The sequence below is a fragment of the Alternaria conjuncta genome (assembly GCF_024043145.1).
Source record: "Alternaria conjuncta strain BMP 0040 chromosome Unknown scaffold_1, whole genome shotgun sequence".
NCBI lineage: Eukaryota > Fungi > Ascomycota > Dothideomycetes > Pleosporales > Pleosporaceae > Alternaria > Alternaria conjuncta.
In genome coordinates, this window is record NW_026250090.1 from 2655769 (window position 1) to 2674659 (window position 18891).

The 18891-nt window shown below is 54.8% G+C and overlaps 8 protein-coding genes across 8 annotated transcripts; 5 read left to right on the forward strand and 3 right to left on the reverse strand.

Moving 5' to 3' along the window:
• Positions 1-2756: 2756 nt before the first annotated feature.
• J4E85_000924 (uncharacterized protein) lies at positions 2757-5510 on the forward strand (the record flags this gene model as incomplete). Its single annotated transcript, XM_051465213.1, has 3 exons — positions 2757-4621; positions 4669-4937; positions 4993-5510. 3 exons carry the CDS (start codon positions 2757-2759, stop codon positions 5508-5510), a joined length of 2652 nt encoding a protein of 883 aa, XP_051331734.1.
• Positions 5511-6093: 583 nt separating this feature from the next.
• Positions 6094-6805, forward strand: J4E85_000925 (uncharacterized protein; the record flags this gene model as incomplete). The annotated part of the gene is made up of 2 exons (XM_051465214.1): positions 6094-6263; positions 6313-6805. 2 exons carry the CDS (start codon positions 6094-6096, stop codon positions 6803-6805), a joined length of 663 nt encoding a protein of 220 aa, XP_051331735.1.
• A 545-nt stretch (positions 6806-7350) lies between these two features.
• On the forward strand, positions 7351-8240 carry RPL15 (60S ribosomal protein L15; the record flags this gene model as incomplete). The annotated part of the gene is made up of 5 exons (XM_051465215.1): positions 7351-7366; positions 7419-7480; positions 7610-7752; positions 7806-7819; positions 7873-8240. The coding sequence occupies 5 exons, from the start codon at positions 7351-7353 to the stop codon at positions 8238-8240; spliced, it is 603 nt and encodes a 200-aa protein (XP_051331736.1).
• An 885-nt stretch (positions 8241-9125) lies between these two features.
• Positions 9126-11525, forward strand: J4E85_000927 (uncharacterized protein; the record flags this gene model as incomplete). Its single annotated transcript, XM_051465216.1, has 1 exon — positions 9126-11525. The coding sequence occupies one exon, from the start codon at positions 9126-9128 to the stop codon at positions 11523-11525; it is 2400 nt and encodes a 799-aa protein (XP_051331737.1).
• Positions 11526-12493: 968 nt separating this feature from the next.
• Positions 12494-13477, forward strand: J4E85_000928 (uncharacterized protein; the record flags this gene model as incomplete). The annotated part of the gene is made up of 1 exon (XM_051465217.1): positions 12494-13477. The coding sequence occupies one exon, from the start codon at positions 12494-12496 to the stop codon at positions 13475-13477; it is 984 nt and encodes a 327-aa protein (XP_051331738.1).
• Positions 13478-13631: 154 nt separating this feature from the next.
• Positions 13632-14467, reverse strand: J4E85_000929 (uncharacterized protein; the record flags this gene model as incomplete). The annotated part of the gene is given in 2 exon segments (XM_051465218.1): positions 13632-13675; positions 13687-14467. The coding sequence occupies 2 exon segments, from the start codon at positions 14465-14467 to the stop codon at positions 13632-13634; spliced, it is 825 nt and encodes a 274-aa protein (XP_051331739.1).
• Positions 14468-15208: 741 nt separating this feature from the next.
• On the reverse strand, positions 15209-15924 carry J4E85_000930 (uncharacterized protein; the record flags this gene model as incomplete). The annotated part of the gene is made up of 4 exons (XM_051465219.1): positions 15209-15223; positions 15252-15491; positions 15561-15815; positions 15874-15924. The coding sequence occupies 4 exons, from the start codon at positions 15922-15924 to the stop codon at positions 15209-15211; spliced, it is 561 nt and encodes a 186-aa protein (XP_051331740.1).
• A 315-nt stretch (positions 15925-16239) lies between these two features.
• On the reverse strand, positions 16240-18367 carry J4E85_000931 (uncharacterized protein; the record flags this gene model as incomplete). Its single annotated transcript, XM_051465220.1, has 2 exons — positions 16240-18096; positions 18200-18367. The coding sequence occupies 2 exons, from the start codon at positions 18365-18367 to the stop codon at positions 16240-16242; spliced, it is 2025 nt and encodes a 674-aa protein (XP_051331741.1).
• Between the last annotated feature and the right edge of the window lie 524 nt (positions 18368-18891).

Consider the following 18891-nt stretch of genomic DNA (forward strand, 5'->3'; position numbering starts at 1 on the left):
GCGATAGCCTGACGGGGATGCAGCGTGACTGATGGCGCTTGAAGCGAAACAGAATGGCGTGCAGCAAGCATGAAGCCCTAGAAGAGAAGGGATGGATGTCTTCCGACGGGCCCAACCGAGTCCAGACAGAAGAAATGAGGGGTTCGTTGACGAAACCCCAGCCATGCAGCCCAACGCATCGTCGATCAGGAATTGGGCTAAAGAAGAAGGATGAATCCTGATGAAAGTCGATGAAGCTGTGTTGTCGAGAGGTGGTTACAAGAGGTTTGACGAAGACCGACGGTTGGATGAACCGGGCCCTGTCCGGCGAGCTTCGCTACCCCCCAACAGCGCAGCAATTTGCAGGAGTTCGCCTGAAGCATACACGGCTAGCCAAAGTTGGGATGGCCGTCTCCGCATTTCCTGCGCAACGACCCTTCACAAGCCCCTGACCCTTGGCCAGCCCGGTGAGCTGCAGAAGCCTCAAAGGCGTTGCATGTCTGCTTGTCTCAGAGACTTACGTCTCGTCTCCTGTAATGAGCATCCTGCCTCGCCTTCCTCCTCTTGCCTCCCTGTCAGCCACACTTCGAAGTCTTTGAGATCGCCGTAAGCTCGCCGCGCTTGGGCTGGTGGAGTCGTCTCCTGATCTGACAAGGCGCGCGGAACGCAGGGTGTCTGCCGCGTCTGCTTCCCAACGTTTCGAACGATCGCCAAGGCGAAACTCTGCTGCTGTCAGTCTGGCCTCTGCGGACGGTGCCCTCCCTATTATATTCATCTGTTCTGCCGTCCATGTCAGAGGGCGACATGTGCTTGCTCTAGTAGTCGCACGTCCATCCTCCGAACATTTGTCCTTGATCTGCGGGACAGCCTTGGGTTTAGCAGCGTGGCGCTTCCCCACACTCCAAGGACCCGGTGCCTTCTTGCCGATCCTAGGCTTGTGTGATTCCATGCGACGACTGATGCCATAGCGGATCGTGTTCGTGTTCGATATCTTCGAGAAGAAAGACTAGGGATAGACTGGTTCAAGAGTTTGGCGCTTGGTTTGCGACGTTTTGAGGTATGTCTTCGCCGATCTGCGACGGTTGTGCCCGCGCAGCTTCGTGTCGCAGAGCTCGGGGCTCTCGTCCAGTGCTAATCGGCTTCCAAATCAGTTTGTTTGAATAGAGTCATTGTGGGATAGAATATACCAGGTATGTATCCCTTCCTTTGGCATTCCGCGTCGTGCGCACGTCGTCGTCGCGCCCGTCTGCTGCGGCGGCGGGTCTGCGGCGTATCCAGGCTCTGCGATATCGTGCATGTGTATGCAATTACTATGAGGCTGACGATGTTGGATAGGATATACCGCCCTTCTCCCGATAGATCTGCTTTGGGCATCGAGCTCCGCGTCGCGTAATTCTCTAGACAAAGTTCTGTTAACTAGGTAAGCAGAGTCAGCCTTTCTTTCTTTCTTTTCCTTACTGCAGCTGCTCTCTTCGGTGTGAGCGTCCCTGCATACGCTTCTCAGGCGGGCTGTTCGGGGGCGAGTGGTGTTGTGGAAGATGTCGGGGTATGTACCGGCGTTGGCGGAGTTGAGGTTGTGCGGGAGCAGGTCAGCGCCGTCAACACCACGCACTGCATCACGACTCTGGACATGCAGAAGCACCCTATTCGCCTCGGAAGAGTCTCTGTAGGATGTTCTGAAGGGTGGAGCTGCTTGCATCAAGTTCTCGGGGGTGTCCAGATGGTGTGTGTGGGCGGGGCGACAGCAAGCCAACTCTCCTGAGCATTGTCACTCGAACAGCAGCATCATCTCATTCTACGTTCCTACGAGGAGGATCATTGGGAGCAATTCAAGCTTTCTGCTTTCTTCATCCTGTTATTCTTCAGCGTGGCCTCTTCCTGGCCCCTATGTTCATTGCTAAGACGACTGGCCGACAGTAATCTCTAAAGCCATCCGTGCACGGCGTTCCTGCCTCGAGCATCGCCAACGGTCTTTCCTCCAGCGCTTCAAGGCGGTAATCAAGCCAGCTGACTGTCGCAATTCGGTGCTGGCTCGTAAAACCCCGCTGCTGGCGTCGTTTTCTGCTTCCTTCTTCCTCCACCACCATCTTTCCCATCATCTCACTCCCACAACCCTCACCACGCCCTGCATCCAATTCTGCTTGCAGGAGCGGTTGCTTCACGGCTTTCTACCACCCCTAAACGTCCTGAATTGCCGCATCAGCGCCATACACGCTGTCTTCAGGTCGTCAAGTACGCATCTAGCGATAGACACATCTGCTTCCGAAATCTACAGTCCAGGTATGTATTCTCATCTCATCTCAGCACCTTCCGCTTCTCGGGCACGTCCGGCGCTCCCATTGTTTGCATCGTGGTCTGGCCGCATGCCATCAGAGAGCCCCGCCCTTCACCTACGCTGGCTGGCCACCTTCACCGTTTGCCCCCACGTATGCCCTCACGTCTACCTTCACCGCTGCCTTTACCTCTCTCACCCTTAATACCCCGCTCCTTATCGCCCCTTCTGATGACGTCGGCGCTAACATATTGCGCGTTTGCGATTAGAGGTGAAGGAGACATAAAGACACACCACCTGCCTAGACATTACATCTTCCTACACCCTCGACCACGCAACATAGCATCTACCCTGTGCATCACAGACATCTTCCGTGTGCAGGTAGTGTGCATCAAGACACCCCCCTATTCATCCCCATTCCAGCAACTCTTCAAGGTACGTCCAGCCACTGTCCTGTCATCCATGACAAGGAGATCACTGACGTTTTCAAAGTAGACCATCCATGATGAGTAATAACCCTTACAACCGCGGCTTGACCGTCGGTGGTTCAGCGCTCGAGAAGTCGAAGTTGCAACTCCGACGTCCCACCCCTGACAGCGATGTCTTGGCGTCCAGCGACGACGACCGCGAGCATGTGCCAGTCGTTACTCGCCCTGCGCAAGGCTCCTACCCTCTCGGTGTTCGACGTCCCTCTTCTGGTTGGCTCCAGGATATCCAGCCCAACCGGAAGTTCTCGCTACCCTCGGTGTCGTTTGCCGGCTCGCAGCCCACAACACCGTCACTCGAGTTGCCCCAGCAGTCCCGCCCGTCCACGTCGTCGTTCCCCTGGAACACGCCTAGCTTCAACGGTTTGAATCGACCCAACAAAGAGATCGCTCCCTCCCCTACTTCTGCTTTTGCACCCACCGACAAGCCCATTCCCTCTCCCACCACAGTTGAAGGCGACGACGGTAACGGTATTGGCTTTTTACTCAACCAGCAAGCTCCCAACCCCTTCCGCAAGGCTGTCCGTTCCCAGTCCTATAGCATAGGTCAAGGCGATATCGAGCACAGTCCTGTGAGTCGCTTCTCGCGTCAGCCAAACACCAGCGCCAACCTCCGCCACCGTCCATCCAAGCCCAGCCTCCTTGGTGAGTCCGCTGTCGGCCTTTCGCAGCTGCGTGAAGACGACGCCGACGAGATCGAGTCCTCCAACGGTTCAGAGCACGGAGTCCGCCTGCCCGCCGGTTACTGGGAGCGTGAGCAGAAACAAGCCTTGCTCAAACAAGCCGCCATGGAGAACGCTCGCGCCCGCAGCAGGGCTACCTCCACTGGCTCCCCTGTCTCCCAGCTTCAGCAGCAGCGCCGCAAGACGACTGCCGGTCTGCGCAACACCTCGTACAACGCCGCCGGTGAGTATGCCATCGAAGAGCTCGACGACACTGAGCCTGCGGTCAATCGTCCTGCCCCAGGCCTTACCCGTCGCTTCAGCGAGCACGTCGGTGTCCTCAACCGTGATCACGAAGTCGAGATCGTGGACAGCCCTCAGAAGCCCCAGTGGACCACAGGCAACATCTCACCTGCTGAGATGGACCCCCTCGGCCGCCGTCATTCGTTCGCCCACTACGGTAGCTACAACTCAGCCATGCCGCTCTCAACCTTGAGCAACACTCAGGAGGAAGAGGAGGAGTACGTCTCACCCCGCCAGAGCCCACGTGGCAACAAGGACGACGAGCCCTTCGATGCCTCTGCCTACTTCACTGGCTACGGCCCGGCCTCGCGCGCTATCAACTCCTCCGCCATCTCGGCAGCTCACCCCGATCCTGTCGTGCCCAACATGGCCATGTCTGCTGGTAACCCCTACGCGGTCCCTCCTAGAATCGGAAACCCCACTCGCCGCTTGTACATTGTCACCTTCAAGTGCTCTCGTGCCGACATCTACTACCTTTACGACAACACCGGCCTCGAGATCCGTCGTGGCGACCTTGTCATCACCGAAGGCGACCGTGGATGCGACCTGGGCCAGATCACACATGCCGACTTGACCATGGAGGAGGCTAAGAAGCTCAAGGTTGATGCGAACGAGGAGCACTTCCGCTGGCTCGTCATGTTCTCTCAGTACTCCCTGGCCGGCACCCAGAACGACTCCGGCATGCTCGGCGCCCTCGCCCGTGCTAACGGATTCCCGAACCCCATGAGCCGTACCCCAGTGACTGCTTCGGGTGAGCCTGAGCCGTTCAAGCCGAAGATGATCAAGCGTCTCGCTCAGGCCCATGAGATCTCTGCGCTGCGTGAGAAGGAGGGTGGAGAGGCCAAGGCCAAGCGTCTCGGAGCTCAGAAGGCCGCTGACCACAAGCTGCCTATGGAGATCCTCGATGCTGAGTACCAAGCGTAAGTCAAACAAGTTCATGTTGCTCTCATCATACTAACATCTTCAGTGATTACCACAAGCTGACCTACTTCTACTACGCCGAGTCGTATGTCAACTTCAACGAGCTTGTCACCGATCTGTTCAAGCAGTACAAGGTGCGCATCTGGATGTCGGCTGTCAACCCTGCCTCCGTCGTCAACCCTGCCGGCATGTCTCAGATCCCGCCGCCTTCTGCCATCGGTCCTGGTGCCATCATCACATCCAACAGCGGCAATGCTTCTTCCTCGGTCGGCCCCGGTTTCGGCTCCAACACCCACCGCCCGGCCCAGCAGTACGGTAAGTCCATCGTCGTCCCCTTGCTACGTGTGTATGGTTGCTAACTATCGCTCAGGTCAAGCTCGCACCCAGGGCAACTACGGTAACTACGACGACGGCTTCCACGCGTTCTCCCACCAGATCCCGGCCTACCCTACCCAACCCTCGTACAACATGCAGCCCTGGTCTCACGGTCAGCAGATGCAGCAGCAGATGTACCGTAACTACTACCCCAACGTCACTGCGAGCGGCAGCCCGATGAACTATGGAGCTGGAGCCTACTATCCACCTTCGACTTACACTTCGTCATACGGTGGAGGGTATGGGCCTGCTACAACTACTGCTGGATACGCTGCCTCGCGCAACTACACCTCCAGTACCGGCCACGCCTTCGGTCATCAGCATCACAACGCGTACAACGGTGGCGCTTCGTACCCTTCTGGCGGTGGCTACACCAACGCCTACGCCAATGCCCAGTACACCTCAGCTGCTCCTGGAGGCTACTATGGCGCCTCAGGAGGACGTGGTCGCCCCAACACTGGCGCTGACAGCACCTTGAATGGTGCCATGCACAACTTGTCTTTCGGTAACTGAAGACAGAATTGACTGCCAAGTCAAGTTCTCTTCAAGGTTTCTTTTCGGTTTTTGATCATTATATGGTATTTCCTTTTCATTTCCTTTTCACCCATGATTCCAAGGCTTATGTAGACTGCCCGGTGAGGCAAGTCATTTCCCCTTCCTGATTTTTCTTGATTTTTCTTGCTTTCACCACCAAAAATTCCCCATGAATGCGTGTATTTTAGTTATATATCATGCCTAAATGGCGAAATGAGAATGCTTCTGGCACCAAAAAAACTGTCTTTTGTGAATGTTGTGGTATCTGCCAGGCCTATATATCAGGTTTGAGATGACCCTGCCAAAATCACTGAATACCTCCTGGCCTAATTTTCGTAAAGTGTTTCAACACCTTGACTACCTCCCGGCACCCCAGAGATAAAATCCCTGAAGCCCGTGGGCTGATTGAGTACCTCCCGGCCTATATTTCAGGATTTTTCTGTAAACTAAAAATGTGATGTCGCCTTCACGCCTACCTCAAATATTGACACCGGATGGCACCTTCCTCACCAATCTGCCATACCATCTCACCTTTTCACATACCAACCCTACCATCTCAACCATGGCGCGCCGACATGCCTCACCCGCGCCTGAGAGCCAGCAGATGCTTTCACTCAGTCGTCTTCTCGAGAAGCCAAAGAAAGATGACACGCAGATGCAGGAATTCCGCGCCACGATAAATGCCGATCAGAAGAAGTACAACGCAATACTAGCACAGCGAAAGCTCCAAGCGTGAGTCAATCTCTCATCATCTGCAATTCTACTCTAACAGCTACTGTAGCGAGAAGGAAGAAGAGCGCCGTCGCGAAGAACTCACCTCCACCGTCGTCGAAGCCCTGCAAACCCCCAACCGACCAGCAAAGGGCAAGCCCGAAACCTTCGCAGGCACACAAATCGCAGGCAACGCAGTCTACACCTCCGTCACCAGCGTCCTACGCGCATCCGAGGCCCTCGTCAACGAATACGAAAGGCTAGACGGCATGATTGCGCAACTACGAGAAGAGCAGCCCGACACGATTGCAGACACATGGAAACAGGACATTGAGGACACGGACAAGCAGCTCAAGAAGGGCGCTAGAGTTGCGCTGAGGAATGTCAAGAAGGTGCTGGGGGCTGATGTGGAGGACTCTGTGATGACGGACGAAGACGGCGATGTGGATATGGAGGGAGGCGAGAAGGTTGAGCTGAACTATGAGCTGCAGAAGAGTCTGAGGTATGCGGAGCGCGGTGTTAAGAGGATGGTCAAGGGATTGCCGATGGGTGATGGCTGCTAGGTATGAGCGGTATTGTGTTGGTCAAGGCGTGTGGGTGGACATGAAGAAGACGAGGTACATGAGCACGGCGATGGTTCTCACAGCCCGTGGTAACAATGCAAGCACCAGCAATCGACGGCTGTTGACAAGTTGCCTCATTCGGACTATGCGTTGAACAGCGCAGAACACCAGCGTCCAACCCACGCAAGAGCAAGTACAGAATATGGCTCATGAATGAAAGTACAGATCTGCAAGCTTCATCGTTCTCCTCTCGTCGCATGCAGTCAGACGAGAACATCGCCTCTGCACTTTCCCAAGATTTGGTGTTCGCATCTCCTCCGTCAGGCTCGGCGGGGCCATGTTCTTCTGACCGACTCGTGTCAGGCTGCGCGTTGCCTCGTCAAGCTAGCGCCTCGCACGGCCCCGCCCACACAGTGCGAAATACCTGTCGTATCATCTTTTCGCAACCTCCAGCACGACAGCGTCGACAATCTACTAACCAACAGTCAAGGTACGTCCCTCCAATATTGCTGAATCTCGCCGACTCTATACTAACAATACCGCAGATGGGTGCCCTCAAGTGTAAGCGCACACCGAACACCGCAATTGCCCGCTCGTAGCTGATCCGCCGTAGATGTCGAAGAACTTCAGAAGAAGAAGCAGTCGGACATGATGCGCTTCTTGATGCGCGTTCGCGTACGTATAACCGATTGAGCTGGACAAAGGACTCTGCTAACATTGCAACAGTGCTGGGAGGTATGATTATCCCGAGACCCATGTCTCAATTGGTGTACTCGTTGAACTTTGCTGAGAGTGCATCGATAGCTTCGCCAACTTAAGGTCATCCACCGCGCAAGCCGCCCCTCGCGCCCCGACAAGGCCCGCCGTCTCGGATACAAGGCCAAGCAGGGTTACGTTATCTACCGCATCCGCGTCCGCCGTGGAGGTCGCAAGAGGCAGGCTCCCAAGTACGTACAACCGAGATCTTGGATACGAGGACTATGCTAACATCGTGTTCTAGGGGCGCCACCTACGGTACGCATCATGCAATCGGATCGCTATGGAACGAAAAACTGACAATCGAACAGGAAAGCCTACCAACCAGGGTATCAACCAGCTCAAGTACCAGCGCTCTCTCAAGTCCACCGCTGAGGAGCGTATCGGCCGCCGCTGCGCCAACTTGCGCGTGCTCAACTCCTACTGGATCAACCAGGACTCGACCTACAAGTACTACGAGGTCATCTGCGTCGACCCCCAGCACAAGGCCATCCGCCGCGATCCTCGCATCAACTGGATCACAAAGGCCGTCCACAAGCACCGCGAGGCTCGTGGTCTCACCGCCACCGGCAAGAAGAGCCGTGGTCTCGGCCGTGGACACAAGTTCAACAACACCACTGCTGGAAGGAGGAAGACCTGGAAGAGGCACAACACCCTCTCCCTCTGGCGCTACCGTTAAATGCATTGAGCATATGGTGTGCTTGGTGCAACGTCTGGTCGATTGTTTTCAGCGTATGGGCTGGCGTGAATGGCATAGGGTGTCCTGGGCTACGTAGCTTCCTAGCAGCAAAAAAGCTGTCAGGACTTTCAAAATCATACCGGATTCATGATCTTTACGAAGACAACACTTCAGTTTTTATCTGTTGCAATGTGAAATGTCGGGGATCAAATGTGAAGACGCTGCTGCGGTTGAGGAGGGCGTCGTATGGACCATGTTCGGAGAAGCGAGTATGCCTTGCTATAGCCAAGAACGAATACAGGACTTTCACATGGGTGGCTGACCGGTACCGGTATTGGTAAGACAGCTGCACCATCGACGTCAGACGTACGGCAAAACCCAGATTAATGCGCTGTACTTGCTGTGAACGTTTCCGTGCATGCTTGGACGATTGCGACATAGATGATATTCGAGAGCCCAGAAGGAATTAATACAGGGTTCTTCTCGTGGCCAGGTCGGGCGTTGCTAAGCGTTGCCGTAGGCCCCTCTCAGCCAAAACATCAGCCCAAAACACATGCAGAGCACCTCGCCAGCGCAACAAGCGACTGCAGCTCCAATAGACGCAAAGGGTAACCACACTCTCTGCAACACTGACGACATGCGGCTGACAGAGTGATTAATCCAGACTTTTGCAGCTTCCGTGGTTCAGCTTCCATTACCATGTTCCGACGTCCACGCGCAGCCAGCATCATCTGAGCAGCACTGCCCTGCCACACGACAAGGCAGTCAACGGGCAACCCCCACCAGGCTGCTTGACGACTAGAGCTGCCTACAAGGGCAGAGTGCGCGCACTGTGCAACCTCCCGCCAGCCTCTTCACTCCCCTCTCTTCGCGAACACCGCCGCTATGGTCAAAGCCGATGCCACGCGCAACTACTATGCCGACCTGAAGGTATCCCCGACGGCCAGCGAGAACGAGATCCGCAAGGCTTTCCGAACGCTGGCGCTACAGTACCACCCAGATCGAAACCCCGGGCGCGAAGCCGAATTCGTCGTCCGCTTCCAAGAGATCCAGGCCGCACACGAGATACTATGCGATGCCAGCCTACGAGCCAAGTACGACGCCGATAGAAGGAAATACCGCAATGTATCTGCTCCAGGCCACACGCCCAACACACCGCGAACGAGACCGCCGCCGCCTCCGAGAAATGCATACACGACAACCACCCCACAAGGCTCGTACTATCGCGCACCTCCGCCGAAACCGCAGCCGCAAGCCCAGCGCCCTCCCCCACCGCAGCAACATCACAGCACATACAATACCGGTGCGGACAGGTTCTCAGGCAGAAACTTCCGCGCACCACCAACAGCGCAGCGACCGGACACAAAGGCCAGGGATGCAGAGGCTCGCGCGAATGTCTTCACGGCATGGCAGAAGATGAAGCAGCCACGGGGTGAGGACCCTCGGCAGCACAACCCAAGCGCCCAGAGCAGTCCGCACACCAATCCGCAGAACAACCCCAATGGCACCCCCTTTGGCCGCAGTCAGAGCACCAGGGTCCCATCGTCCAAGACTGGGTTCGACCCATCAACACCAGGCGTCGATGAAGGCCAGGCACGGTCAGCGTATAGGAACTATGCCCGTCCGGCTCCAACCCCACCCATGTCCACGACTCCTGATATGGATAGCCATGCCGACGACGTCCCATACTCCGAGGCCAACCGCGTTCGCACACCATATCACTCCCATGTAGCAGGCGAGCGTACCTCCATGTTCGAAGGCCTTGGGAGGTCGTCCAGTGTGCGCAACTCGCCAACACACTCGCACCGAGCAAGTTATTCGCAAGATGGCGGCGCCTTCTCGGACTCGGGTCGCAGAACACAAGGGAAGAAGGCCAGCGCGAAGCCGAACCCATTCGCTCATGGATATCCCGACTCTAGCGACGAAGAATCCGACTCGGAAGCGTCCAACATTGGCAACAAACACCGTGACCCTCCTCCACCACCTCAAACTACAAGACCGCCTCCGCCGACCTGGTCAGAAGGCAACTTCACGACCCCTGATCCGAAACGACAGAGCAACGGCGTGCCAGGGAACATACCCAACAGCTTCAAGAGCAGGAGTGAAGAAAGCATCAACTTGAAATTCTCGCCTTCGGACTGGCATGGCAAGTTCGAAGGCAGTGGCAGTTACTTTGCTCCTAACATGCAAAAAGGTGCCAACGGAAAAGGCCGAGCCTCTCCAACCCGCGGCAGATCACAGCGAAATGCGGCAGACCGCAACCCCTTCAGCACGCGGCCGATGGAGCCGCCTCCCGTTGCGCCCAACGGACAGCCAATACCTCCTCCTCCACCGGGTCCACCGCCTGGCGTCAACTTCGCCCCACCTAAGATGGCGCCACACACTGCCAAGTTCAGTCCTCAAGCCTGGCAAGAGACGTTCAAGGATCCGAACTGGGTATACAATCAGGAGAAGGAGACATCGCCGCGTCGGCCATCAGAGGCTACGAAACGTCCAAAGGCTGCGCGAAAGGCTTCGGTACAGCAGAACGGGGCGTCGAAGCCACAGGAATCAAGCGACTCGGCGAGGTCCAAGTACCAGGCCTTTGCAGAAGAGCCAGCCAATGGTGATGTAGATGCCATGGATATCGACCCTGTCCCACCACCAAGCGCGAAGCCCGCAAAGAAGGGAACGCGTACATCACCAAGACTGAACACGGCAGGTGCACAGGCGACACCGAATGGCTCTGCTACTGCACCTTCTTCTGCGACCACTGCAAAACCACCAGCCGAAGGACTGAACGGTCTTGGTCCAGACTTGATCAATCCGGTCGTGGAGCCTCAAAACAACGGACTTTCCGGCTTGGGATCTGTAATGGATGCTCTCCCTTTTCCTTCCGGCGCATCCAACTCACATCCCATCAAGGCAAACGCTGCAAAGAATCTTAAGTATCCAGATATACCTCGTGCACCTATTCCACCTACCAAGCTGGATGTGGCTTCCGTAAACACGTACTTCGACCACATGGGCGTTTATGTCAAATCCTACAGAGCGTACTGTCAAACCCTTACTAGCCACTTTGCTGCGCGGAGCAGCGAGATGGAGGATTTAGATCATCACTTCATCCACCAGCGCGGCGAGACTACCAGGGGAATTGGGTTTGCGAGCTACATGGCCAAGATGGAAGAGGATGAAAGTGTCATGGAAACATGGAAGCTTGCGCAAGAAAAGCACATCACTGCGCTGCAGCAGTGTGCCGATGTGCGGAACAAGACCATGAAGTTGTACCAGACTCTACAGACCTGAGCCTGGCGCTTTGTCGCTGGCTTGAGTTTGCAGGTGTGCTGACGTGTCCTAGAGCGGCCCGTTGCCAAGGAGAGGGCAGACGCCGGGACCTTCATGACGTTGTCGAAGAGCTGCAGGAGTTCACTTTGAAAGAGACCCAGTCCGTTCCTACCCATGCGGCAACTTCACGCCGACGCACGTCTAGTTCAGTTCTTGGTATGAGGATCTCGAGTGCGTTTCGCACTGCTGCACGCAGCCCGCCGAATATGGACGGCGGTATCGAGATCTTGACAGGTAGAAGTGCGCCAAAACCCCAGCCACTGCTGTCGAGGAAGAAGAAATATCACGTTCTTGGGTAGCGATGGCGTTTGGGCTGAGCATTTAATACCCCTGATGCAGCTTCCAGGTTGCGACGTCATTGGATGTCTTCACGGTTCTGCATGTGTAATTGTAGTAATATAGATATCGGTCATGGTATAAAAAGCAGGAACCCTACAAAGTCATCTTTGGATACACGTAACAACTTCTTACCCTGCATGTCACCCGCACCCTGGATCTGCATCTTGCGCGAACTTGACTCCCGCGGTTGCAGCGCATGACGCCCGCCGACCCGAGGCAGATTAGCAGTTAGCACTAGAAGCACGCGCTTGTGCGGGCGGAAGAATAGACGGCTAAACAGCACGCCGAACTTCCATCCCATCTCTTCATCCACAGCGGACACCATTGTACCGCGATTGAGCAATACTAAGTGGTATGACCGTCTTGGATCCAACTGCAATTTGCTTGGCTTCAGGATAGCCGTCCCGCCGGGTAAATAGCAGAGCGGCTGGCGGCATCGTGGGGCAGACTACCCCTCCATTCATAAGGGCCCATGGGGAAGGGCAACGTATAGCTATATAACATTGCTGCTTTTTTCAGTTCAACTCAATCAAATCATCTCAACATCAACCAGAACTGAAACACATACAAACATACCAAAACAAACAATCATGGCAGACAAAGAACCAATCGTAACCCACGTCTTCACCGCCGACCCCTCGGCCCACGTCTTCAATGGCAAACTCTACGTCTACCCCTCGCACGACCGCGAGACAGACATCGCCGACAACGACAACGGCGACCAATACGACATGAACGACTACCACGTCTTCAGCATGGAAGAAGTCGGCGGCCCCGTCACCGACCACGGCGTAGCCCTCAAGCAAGAAGACATCCCTTGGGTGCAAAAACAACTCTGGGCCCCTGACGCCGCAACCAAGAACGGGAAATACTATCTCTTCTTCCCGGCCCGCGATAAGGAGGGTATCTTCCGCGTCGGCGTTGCGAGCGGCGAGAAGCCAGAGGGCCCGTTTAAACCGGAGGCTGAACCTATCAAGGGGAGTTTCAGTATTGATCCGGCGAGTTTTGTGGATGAGGATGGGGAGGCGTATTTGTATTTTGGCGGGATTTGGGGTGGGCAGTTGCAGTGTTGGAAGACGGGGGAGTTTGTCCGCGAGGACTATGAGACTATGGAGGCGTCGTCTGGACCGGCTCTGTGTGCGAAAGTAGCGAAGCTGTCGGATGATATGACGACTTTCACCTCGGAGGTTAAGGATGTTGTTATCCTTGATGAGGCGGGCCAGCCTATCCAGGCGGAGGACCACGACAGGAGGTTCTTTGAGGCGGCGTGGATGCACAAGTATGGTGGGAAGTACTACTTCTCGTACTCGACGGGGGATACGCACTTCCTTTGCTATGCGATTGGAGATAGCCCGCTTGGACCGTTTACCTACGGCGGACGCATTCTGGAGCCGGTGATTGGGTGGACGACGCATCACAGTATTGCGGAGTTCAAGGGGAAGTGGTATTTGTTTTACCATGATAGTAGTTTGAGCAAGGGGGTTAATCATCTGCGGTGTGTTAAGATTAGGGAGATTGTTTATGATGAGGCGGGGAAGATTAAACTTGCGGAGAGTCAGCCGAAGGTTATGTGAGGGGTTGGTTGCGTTACTTGCTATGTAGGATGGATGCTAGGATGGGAACCATGTCCACCAAAAGAACTTCTTTATCCAACTCCACTTTCCGCGTCGTTCAACGGGATAGCTCCCCTGCTTCACAGGTTCCTCTTCCATTGTCGACAGGGAAGCATCATCCCTCACTTCCTCGCTCCTGCTCTTCCTTTCCACCGCCCTCTGAATCTTACCCTGCCGTCTCTCTTTCTTCCTCCGCTCGATCTCCTCCAACCTCTTCCTAATCTCTCTCGCCAAAGGACACCTCAAACACCTCTCCGCCTCCTCCTTCTCCTCAACACCCTCCACCCCCTCCCAGCTCCCCCTGTTCAAAACCCTCTCCACCTCAACCCCCGCCTCCCACTCCCCCCACCCCACCATCCCCATATTCCTCACAAACCACATCCTAAACTGCTCATCCGGCGACTCGCAAAACGGCGCCGGGAACTGGTCTTTCCTGATATTTGGATTAGACAGTATATTGCCCATTTCCGGTACTAATCCCGCTCCCTGAATGCCGTTTCTCGTCCAGCTTGTGCCGATGGAAGAGCAACTAGCCGGTACATTGGCCTTCTCATACCGAACCAGTTTGTCGATGCGGAAATCGCCGAATTGAGGGTATATGGGGCCGTCGCGGTATTCGGTCTTTTTTATTAGGAGGCGGGGGAAGGTGGAGGGGGCTTGGAAGGGCATTTCGACTAGGCCTGCTGCTTGCATCTTTTTGGAGGGGAGTATGCCGCGGGGGTCGAGGGTGTAGTAAGCGGAGTCTTTGTAGATGTGTTTTTCGCCCTTCCATTTTGGGGGCGATGCGACGGAGTCTGTTTTCCAGGACGGGGGTTTGGAGAGGAAAAGGTTTTTCCTGATGGGGGCGTAGATGTTTGACAGGGCTTCTGCGTGGAGAGGGGTTATGGAGAAGTTTGGGGTGTGGAGGTGGCGGGTGGTGGGTAGGCCGGTTTTGGGTGGTGTGGTAGACATTTTAGGAAAGGGCTACGGTAGTGCTTGACGATTTTAGTTAAGAGAAGTAGTAGTGAGATGTCTTGGAGTTGAGAAGATCTGTGATGCTTAGAAGTATGTGCGGCATGTCAAATATATATTTGGTGTCGAGTTGGTGTTGTGGCATATTGCTCATGTCTTTCCGTGGTTGAGTTAAGTGGGTTGGCCAGTCATGTCTCTCCTAATGGTATCAACTGAACTTCTTTTGAGGATTTTTAGGATACCTCACTCTTTCTGTTTCCCAACCAGGGTAGCAACGTATCCTCGGAGGTCTTTCGCTTGTTGCAAAACGTGGCTACCGTAGTTGCCTACCCTACGTATCCACTCTGCCGTCGAACACCCAGAACTATGTGAGATACCCCAAGCCCTATCAAACCCACACCCGGTGTCCGCACACCCACCATATCGCTTCCTGGTATCCCTCATCCCCTTACCATATTCATCGAGTGATGCGACCGCACCAAACCCTGTCACTCCAGTATCGAGCTGTGCACGCCATCTCCCAATGGTGAACTTCGTGGTCAAACGGATGATTCGTACCTTCTCCGTACTTGCATGTCTCTTCCTTACCTGTACAACCTTTCCGGCGACAAGAATGCCCAAGATAACAATCAATTTGACGGCAGAAATCACCATTGCCGCAGGGTTTGCTCTGACACATGTACCGCAACCAGATCCGCATGTTTTCGGTTATGTCGCCATGATCGAATCGACACGGTACGCTCATACATCTGTAACCTAGATGAAAGCTGTTGCAGCTGTTTACCCCGTTATTGTTCGCTTTGTGAGCGTGGTATTCGTCGCGGAAAAAATCTGGCGGGCGTGGGATGATGGTGATTTCGATGCGCTGGTTGCCTGCATTGACGGGGATGTATCCAGGCAGATAGTCGACTCGCTTCACCTTGCTGTTGCTTTGGAAGCCTAGTGCTGAACCTGGCGATGCGGGAACTAGGAGGACCAACAGGCATGCCGGGTCGTTGGTCAGTTCCTCCAGCTTTTCTGTACGCTGTTAGTTTAATCCGATCTGGGGATGACAACAACTTCAACTAAACCACTCACTGCTGTAAAATCGTACCCTCTCGCTACGCGCGTTCAAAGCCACAATTCGGTGGTCCTGAAGCTTGGCTAGGTCGGTCTTGAACCTGGCCATAGGGTCCATCGTACGGTGGCTAACCACGGGCACTACGGCCACCACCTGCAGGCGCCAAGAGTGCAGTCCCGAATGCTCCTCATTCGGCAGGTATGGCTTGAGAGTTGCACGCATTACTTTTTCCAGTGCTCCAGGAAGATCGTCAGCTTCGGAGCTGCGATGAACGAGTTTATCGGTGTACTAGATCCTCTTAGCATCTGTCTATGAACGGGGAGGCTGCGAGACATGTGACACGTACCGGCAGGCTGGATGCATCGATGATTATTTCCACGTAAGGCTGGTCAGTCATGATGAAGTTGTGCGTAATCTCAGGAAGTGGACAAACTTGCCCTTTTTATAATTTCTCAGGTTCGTGATCCTGGCTTATTTTTGACTCTCGTGTCTTACGTTCTGTCTCTTCCAGACGATTTCCGACGCTTCCAACTAAGACCACAAGAAACAAAACAAAAGTGACTGGGCGATGCTACAACACTCGAGAAACATCATGAAATTGCGCCTAGAGCGGCATTCACTATCGCACAACAGACCCATCCGTCCAACAAACATAAAAAGAAAAGGACGGCGAAAGCCCGGGATATATAACAGATAAAAGAGACCCCACACTCTAACAATATCTTACACACTCCTCCACAACATTCCATCTCTTCCTCCTCCTCTCGACCTTCTTCTCCTCTGTAGCCTCCAAATCCTGGAGCTCTTTCAACTTCTCAAAGTCGATACTCTCTTTCTCCTTCTGCTCGTTCTTCTCTTTAGCTTCCTGTTCCAACTTGACCAACTCCTCTATATCCTTAAGTCGCGCTTCTTCTTGCTTTTGCCGATGCTCCTCTTGTTCGTTAAGGCGGCCTTGCTCGTTATTTTGCTCGAGCTCATGGAGCCACACACCCTTGCCATCGTTGAAGACTTCTTTGAGTTGGGGTAGGGTGCCGCAAACGCCATCGACTTCGCCCCAGGGTAGCCAGATTTGCTCGGCTTCGGTCCATATGCCACCTCGTCCGCCGCGGTTGTCCCAGTAGCGATCGCCGCCAACGAGGTGGTTGTGGTACCCGTCTGAAGACTGGGGCGCACGGAAGTAGTTTCTCAGCATGGCACGTTTGTGGTCTGAGTACCACAGGTTATCCCAGGTTATGTTAGCAGCTGGTGGACGCTCGCCGCTCGAGTGCGAAGAGCTGCCCAAGATAATGGCGGGAACCGAACCGGAGTATGTGTTCTGGATCAATGGAATGCTATCCCAGGGTAGTTTCCGGCTGGGCAAGCCATCGAGTTCGAGCGTAAACTCTAGGTTGTCAATGTATGCTGGCTTTTCGTTGGGAGACGGGTTGTGCTCGACGAAGTCGGGGCGCCAGAATGGGGTCTTGGTCTCGTTGAGGGCGGTGGGGAGGGAGAGATAACGGGCGTCTGAGTCGGAGCGACTGTATTGCGATAAGTCGGTCGAGTTGTCGTGTAGAAGAGGCGCAAGTTCGTCTTCGACGCAGTAGTCCAGAGGTTGGAAGAGCGCGTGGGTATAGTCCAAACCGACAGAAAATTCATGACGTGTAGTGTTCGAGAACTCAGCGCTGGCATGCTCCAGTCTTCGCTTGGCTTCTGACGTGCTCGCTCTGCCCGTGAGGTATTCTTTGACTTTGGTACCCGTATGCTTCGATGCCACTTCCTCCGCATCTCTGCCCAATTGCTGCTCGGCGAAGAGAGTCGCGAATACCGACTGGACCGTCTGGGACTGACTTCTCCCCTCCATATATTTCTCCAGAGCAAACTGGTAAAGCATCTTCAAGTCACTGGCCGGACCCATGACCATTTTGGAGTGGATGAACTTCGCTGGGGTATCTGATATGCGTCGACCGTTCTCGCTTCCGTAGGTGTTGTCCGAGAGTATCGACTGAGGCACGTATTTGCAGGCCATATCATCGTTCTCACAGATCTTTTCTGCGCCAAACACGATCGTCTGGTTGAACTTCTGGAAGCCATCCTTGTTAACGCCATACTTCTTCAGCAGCCGCATGTTGGCATCTGCCAACAGCCTCTTGTACTGCGTGACAATCACATCGCTTGGCAGCTGGAACATCGACTGTTGTCCGTCCACGATGAGAACCAAGTCATGGTCCTTCACCAGCTTCTCATTACTCAGGTAATGCAGCGTGCTGTTCAGTGTGTCCCTGTCCCACTTGATGTCCGACTCGTATGGCTTGTGTAGCTGTACCGCAGTCGGTGGAGGGTAGTGGAGAAGCATAGCAGATAGAGTTGTCTTGCAGAAACCATCTGTGTCGCGCTCGGCAGGCATGAGGAGATGGAAGTTCGGCGTCGTCTTCTTGAGTTTCGGCGGGACGTGGTCGAGTTCGCCATTCTCGATCTGCAGCGTCGTGTTCGAGGGGGTCTTGAACGGCGAGTGTACGATGTCGGGCAGGGGCTGGAGATACGGCCGCCATGGGTAGTACGAGGAGAAATTGTGGTATCGTGAAGATATGGCCTGTTGGAGTTAGCTCAGACCTCGCTGATGACGTTCAAGTCTGGTGGGGTATGTCGCATATCTCGACGTCGTCGTCTCTGGTGTCTGTGGAGGTTGAACATACCTCATGATTCCTCATACCCGTCAATCCAAGCAGAACCGTAAGAAGTGCAATCGTCAAGACCATCATCCTCCCTCTTCGCGTGCACGCCCATTGCACGGCGGCACTTCCAAACTCTTTGGGCGACTGTGTCGGAGACATTGGCAATGCCAGCATTGCATCGCCTGCCATGGTGGGTGTGGAAAGGAATGAGCGATTCGACGACCTGTGACTCCCTCGCTCGAAGCGGAATTGGTCATACTTGGTCGACGGCCAGGTGGGACGCGCTTTCTGTATCCCCTCTGTGTGCCTTCCGTCTGGTGTCCCTGCGTTCCAAACGCCAGGGTCTCAACACGGATAGTCGTCGTCACACGTCACGGTCCGATCAAGAACGCGCGTAATCTCCACTGAGTTGCAGTTCTCTGTTTCGAAACAATGCCGCTGCCATTCCGCACGCGCGCGCAACGGCATCTCCATAGCTGCGTGAAACATGCTGGAAACGTCTCGAGTGTAACCCTTACATTTCTTAGAAGGAAGTTGAGTTCAAGAGAAAGTCAGCCATGGACACGATGATAGGTGCACCCCTGTCTGTCGCGTCGCGTCGCTAATCTCAACGCGGGCTAGAGGCGGAGCCGCTTCGGCAGTCTTTGCTTTGCAGATCCGATGGATCATCAGGAACACTCGTCATAATTGCCGCTGCACATGGCTGTTCGCAT